General features: G+C 40.4%; 1 protein-coding gene across 1 annotated transcript; it reads right to left on the bottom strand.

Annotated features, from left to right (window-relative positions):
* Positions 1-2,343: 2,343 nt before the first annotated feature.
* On the bottom strand, positions 2,344-6,106 carry nipa1 (NIPA magnesium transporter 1). The gene is made up of 5 exons (XM_055941109.1): positions 5,791-6,106; positions 5,469-5,516; positions 5,179-5,269; positions 4,481-4,641; positions 2,344-2,921 (listed from the first exon to the last, which is right to left on the bottom strand). Exons 1-5 carry the CDS (start codon positions 5,921-5,923, stop codon positions 2,410-2,412), a joined length of 945 nt encoding a protein of 314 aa, XP_055797084.1. The 5' UTR covers positions 5,924-6,106; the 3' UTR covers positions 2,344-2,409.
* Positions 6,107-6,342: the final 236 nt, after the last annotated feature.

The raw sequence follows: 6,342 nt of genomic DNA, 5'->3' as shown, positions 1-6,342 counted from the left end.
AAATAGGTCCTGAGTAGTTCCTCGTTCTACCAGAAATTCTCTAGATTCATATTTTAGTGATCACTTTAATAAAAAAGTGCCCTATTTGATTGCCACATTCTAAATGGACTGTTACACCTTGAAATGTTTTGAACCACTTTTAACTAAGCCTTGTCCACATACAGCTTAGTGAAATGTTCTTGTCAGTCTTATTGTATCACACTGTATTGTATCATACTGTATTGTATCATACTGTATTGTATCATACTGTATTGTATCATACTGTATTGTATCATACTGTATCGTATCATACTGTATCATACTGTATCGTATCATACTGTATCATACTGTATTGTATCATACTGTATCATATCATACTGTATCATACTGTATTGTATCATACTGTATCATACTGTATCGTATCATACTGTATTGTATCATACTGTATCATATCATACTGTATTGTATCATACTGTATCATACTGTATCATACTGTATCATACTGTATTGTATCATACTGTATCGTATCATACTGTATCATACTGTATTGTATCATACTGTATCATACTGTATCGTATCATACTGTATTGTATCATACTGTATCGTATCATACTGTATCATACTGTATTGTATCATACTGTATCATACTGTATCATACTGTATCATACTGTATCATACTGTATTGTATCATACTGTATCATATCATACTGTATCATCCTGTATCGTATCATACTGTATCATACTGTATTGTATCATACTGTATCATATCATACTGTATCATATCATATCATACTGTATCATACTGTATTGTATCATACTGTATCATATCATACTGTATCATATCATACTGTATCATCCTGTATCGTATCATACTGTATCATACTGTATTGTATCATACTGTATCATATCATACTGTATCATACTGTATTGTATCATACTGTATCATACCGTATCATATCATACTGTATTGTATCATGCTGTATCATATCATATCATACTGTATCGTATCATACCGTATCATACCGCGGCAGGGTAGCCTAGTGGTTAGAGCGTTGGACTAGTAAATGAAAGGTTGCAAGTTCAAATCCCCGAGCTGACGAGGTACAAATCTGTTGTTCTGCCCCTGAACAAGGCAGTTAACCCACTGTTCCTAGGCCCTCATTGAAAATAAGAATTTGTTCTTAACTAACTTGCCTAGTTAAATAAAGGTTAAAATATCATACTCTTATCGTAACATACTGTATTTATATGTAAAACACCAAATAAAGTTGTTCTGATATTCAACAAACAGTGCTTCTTCAGAGCTGCAATAACACACATCCAAATATAATAAACTACAGTTATTAAATTAGTGAAAATAATATCTAACATTACCTGCAGAGATACAAACCAAAATGTTGTTCCACTTTTCTCGCCAGCCTTTGTGAGTCCTAAGACCCAACGTGACAAAAAAAAAGAGTCCCAGTTCCCCCGCCACACAACATGCACTGTTGTGACAGTCTAGAATGACTCTCTAAATAATTCAATGGCCCACAATGCTTGTGTGAATAGGCAAAGTTCTACGGTTTTTACAAACGAACCGAATGGTCAGTGGACAATGAAGGGACTGAAGACTTTAAAATAATAAAATGTTATTTTGGTACAGTCTCTCACAAAGAGGACGTGTGGGTAGCTGTCACATCAACCTGTTACGTGTGGGTTAGACCACATCATCTGATCCACATATTTAGAAGGTCTGCTGTAGTGAAATGACTAAGTGGTTCAACTCTTCTCCCCCCGTGAAGGGAAAGGGGATACGTAGTCAGTTGCAACACAGAATGCATTTAACCCTCTCTGAATAAGAGATGCACGGGAGATGCCTAATCGACAGCCACGTCATCGGCACAGTTGTTGGAGGTTAACTGCATTTGCAAACATGTCACAAGATAATTTTTTTTTCTTTTGCCTTTTATTGTAGTAAATTACAAAAATCATTGAGTTAATTTCACTTAATTATAAAAGATGACCCCGTACTGACAAGGTTGACCACATGTTGTAAGTTGTAATGAAATTAGACTTTTCAATCGGCACCTGAGTTAGGTTCTTTTAAGTTACAGCCAGTCCACATGGGTTGACACTGACTGACAAGTGTTACAATAGCAAACATCTAGCACATTCAACAGCAACAATGCTACTTTATGTGTTTGAACACAACAGGACATTACTTCATATGCCGATCATTGAGCCCTTGAGAATGGCAAGCAACAAAATATTGCACAACAGATATGTTGCTCGCAAATCTACAGTAAGATTCTTACACTTACATTCAAGTATTTTATTAGATGCAATTCACAATACAATTATATATGTTATTCAAGATTTAAAAAAAATGTGGCCCCAAATTAACCAATAAACACAGCATTAATCTCCCTGAGACTGACAAGCCTCTGATTAATCAATTTTATCTGGTCCTTTAGCAGCTTGCTTCCAGGTGAGTGAGGCCTCTGAGGAGAAGCGAAGCAGCAGGACCCCTACAGCCACCGTGGTCAGCCCACACAACATGCCCAGGCAGTCTACTAAACCCACCGCGGTCCACTCTCTGAACAAGATGGCCGAAGCTGTGAGGACCGTAGATGTGAAAGTCACGTAGTAAATGGCTTCAAACATGTTAGAGCTGTAGTGCTCCAGAGCCTTGTTGATGAAGGTGAACTGGACGAGGATGCTGACGGACAGGGTTCCCAGTAGACCCAGGAAGAGACCTAGGGCTCGGCTGCTGGAAGGCCCCCCGCTGAAGGCATCCTGGGCGGCCAGGCCCAGACCCTTACTGCTGGTGACTGTGAAACTCCCCAGGAGGGAGCAGATGGATACGTACACCATGATGTCGGACGTGCCGTGCGCTGGGGCCACCCACACGATCAGCACAAACAGTAGTAGGACCACCAACAAGGAATAGGTGACGAACACTGCACGGAGAGAAAACATTCAGACACACCTCAGAATTACTCTCAATTGAACTTTGATGTAAAGTCTTTATTTAGAGGACTTTGAGCAGGTCTGGGCCGGTTCCAACTAACATTCCCGTGCACAAAGCACTCTGTGAACGGTGCAACGTCAATTGAGGTCACAGCAATTGACTTTGCACCGTTCACAGAGTGCTTTGTACACGGAAATGTACAAAGTGGTTGGCCCACACAGCAAAAGAGCTGAGTCTCCCGGTTTAGGCGCTGCCTGCGAGGAGCTGAGTCTCCCGGTTTAGGCGCTGCCTGCGAGGAGCTGAGTCTCCCGGTTTAGGCGCTGCCTGCGAGGAGCTGAGTCTCCCGGTTTAGGCGCTGCCTGCGAGGAGCTGAGTCTCCCGGTTTAGGCGCTGCCTGCAAGGAGCTGAGTCTCCCGGTTTAGGCGCTGCCTGCGAGGAGCTGAGTCTCCCGGTTCAGGCTCAGACATGTCCCTTGTCCTGGCCCATCCAAAAAAAGGATTGAATATCCTCTGGCTGTGAACCTCGGAGCCCCATTTGCAATGTGAAAGGGGAGAACATCTCCCAATGATTTCTCTCAGACGGATTCGGAGCTCTCAACAATGAAAAAATATAAAATAATTTTGTAGAATTGGAACAAGACCACTTTGTCTTGGTAACAGAGTGATGCAGAATGGTGTCTGGGTGGTTTCGTTTAAACATTTAAACGTGTTAACCCTCGCAAGGTGTGTATGTGACTAATACAATTTGATTTGATTTGATTTGATGCAGAATGGTGTCTGGGCATCGCAATAGGACACAGGGCAGAACATTCTCTGTCATCGGTGAAACGGTGCCAATTCCGTGCTGTCACTTAAGAATGATCATATTTATTTTACAGTTATAAGAAAGGTGAAATCTTATAGTAAGTCATTTTTAATCGTTATTATACTTACTAAGCATTTTAATAATTTCAAGCCATATTTCCCCCACTCTTGTTGAACATGGGAAAAAATGATGTATGATTTTTAATAATATTTGGTAGTAGTCCTCAAAAAGGGAGTACACCTCAGCAATGTATAACTATTTTTAACAGAAAGGTCCCAGACTTTTCTAGAACAATGCCGCATTATTAGTTATTGTTTACGGCCATCTCATGAAAAATATTTACTTTTGGGTTTGTCTATTTAGGCGGAAATCTACAACTGCCATTGTCATTCAAGCCGATAAAGAGCCCCTCTTCAACAACATTAATAAGGATTTCTTGACGAGGACTGTTAAATGCACTGTAACACAAATACCATGGAAACTATGTGAAATGGACCTATCTGATCATTTAAGAGCAGTGAATGGATGTGTCCCAAAATAGCACCCTATCGGTCCTATGGGCTCTGGTCTAAAGTAGCGCACTATAATAGGGAGTAGGGCTCTGGTCTAAAGTAGTGTACTATATAGGGAATAGGGCTCTGGTCTAAAGTAGTGTACTATATAGGGAATAGGGCTCTGGTCTGAAGTAGTGCACTATATAGGGAATAGGGAGCCATCTGGGATGTAATACCAGGTCCCACCCACCTGGATCAGCAAGCCTGTCTTCCAGCTCCAGACTAGAGGTGACGCTCTCTGATTTAGGGGAGTGAATGATGAGCACGACAGAACCACAGCAACACAACACACAGCCCAGCTTCCCCAGGACATTCAGCTGTTCCTGGAGGATATAGGAGGCCAGAACAGCCCTGGATCACAAAGCAACCATTTTAGTGATCAAAACAGAGAGGCATGCAGTTAGCTAGCTAGGCAAAGATCACATCACTGTAAACACTCCTGTACTGTAACAAACATCACTGTAAACACTCCTGTACTGTAGCAAACATCACTGTAAACACTCCTGTACTGTAACAAACATCACTGTAAACACTCCTGTACTGTAACAAACATCACTGTAAACACTCCTGTACTGTAACAAACATCACTGTAAACACTCCTGTACTGTAACAAACATCACTGTAAACACTCCTGTACTGTAACAAACATCACTGTAAACACTCCTGTACTGTAACAAACATCACTGTAAACACTCCTGTACTGTAACAAACATCACTGTAAACACTCCTGTACTGTAACAAACATCACTGTAAACACTCCTGTACTGTAACAAACATCACTGTAAACACTCCTGTACTGTAACAAACATCACTGTAAACACTCCCACTAGAAAACAAAAGACAATAGTAGTCACACATTGAATGATAACATGCCAAACAATAACTCACCCAAACAGCACCCCCAGGGCACCTAAAGGTGTGACCACCACAGCAGGGGCTGCGTTATAGGCCAGGAAGTTCCCAATCTGTCCCACAATCACTTGTTCGGAAGAGTTCAGAGGTCAATGGAATTCATGAGATATGATCAATCGAAATAAACGCAATCGGTGAGTAGTGATAGTTAATGTAGTAGTAAAATGTCTTTATTATTAGGTTAAATACGGTGTGTGACAGAATTATCCATGAGGATGTACTACAGCTAATAAATGGCAGGTGGCACTGTTAGCTCGGCTACTTACTGGAGAGTGTACCGCTCCACCATACGCCATCTTTTAGATAGGACCCACCTAACAAAATAATGAAATACATGCAGTGTTTGTGTTATTAACAGTACAGTAGTCACCCTCTGATTTCCAATGTCCAATTCTAATTTTGCCACGAAAGCAGCATTCATTTTTTTTTGGGCAGAAAAATCGCGAAACAGTCACAAGGAACCGAATACAGTTGTTTTAAGAGATTATGTATTTACTGTGTCTGAGGATCTTACAACATTGTAGCCAACAAATGACCCTACAAACATGATTATACTTTGGGATTTCCCCCCCCCCCCCAACACTCTACCTCTTTTACGGGATCGTAATATTCCCTTTTTTTGAAGCACAAACGTCGATCCATTGATGAAACTTGATATGACAGCTATCCATACACCAGCAGCAATTGGTGGCGAAGTCTCTCTAATTTCTGAAGTCATCATTGATCACACATTTTCCCATAAGTGACACAAATGGTGGCCTTCAATTTGTGACTAGGCGAGGCAAGTCCAAAGCACACTTTACATATATATATATAGTCAGTGTTGCCAACTCATTTTCAGGATAAATTGTTAGACGCAGATTGATTTGTTGCTAAAAGTTTCTAAATGACGTTGTGATGTCATTGCGTGATAACGTAAAACTGCGTCATTACGTATAATATACAATAACGTTACTCAAATTGACTGGCAAAAAAATATGATTTGACATTTGTTCAGGTACAGACTTTCCCCTCTTTTCTGTACAATTTTAATTGTAGACATGTTGATTGGATGTTGTAAGTTCTGTTCAAGATCAAACATTCGTGACCAACTATATTCATTGGGTTTGTCTCGTCGAACCCGTTCTACTGCTGCTGCAG

Source organism: Salvelinus fontinalis, chromosome 12, assembly GCF_029448725.1.
Source record: "Salvelinus fontinalis isolate EN_2023a chromosome 12, ASM2944872v1, whole genome shotgun sequence".
NCBI classification, from domain to species: Eukaryota; Metazoa; Chordata; class Actinopteri; order Salmoniformes; family Salmonidae; genus Salvelinus; species Salvelinus fontinalis.
This window is presented reverse-complemented; position numbering and strand designations above follow the sequence as displayed.

Bases quoted from the DNA above. Each gene is read 5' to 3' on its own strand.
- nipa1 (XM_055941109.1), bottom strand. From the start codon at position 5,923: ATGATGACTTCAGAAATTAGAGAGACTTCGCCACCAATTGCTGCTGGT. The intron at 5,517-5,790 runs GTAGAGTGTTGG...TTATTTTGTTAG, and splicing joins ATTACGATCCCGTAAAAGAG to GTGGGTCCTATCTAAAAGAT. The intron at 2,922-4,480 runs GTGGGTGGGACC...CTCTCCGTGCAG, and splicing joins AGACAGGCTTGCTGATCCAG to TGTTCGTCACCTATTCCTTG.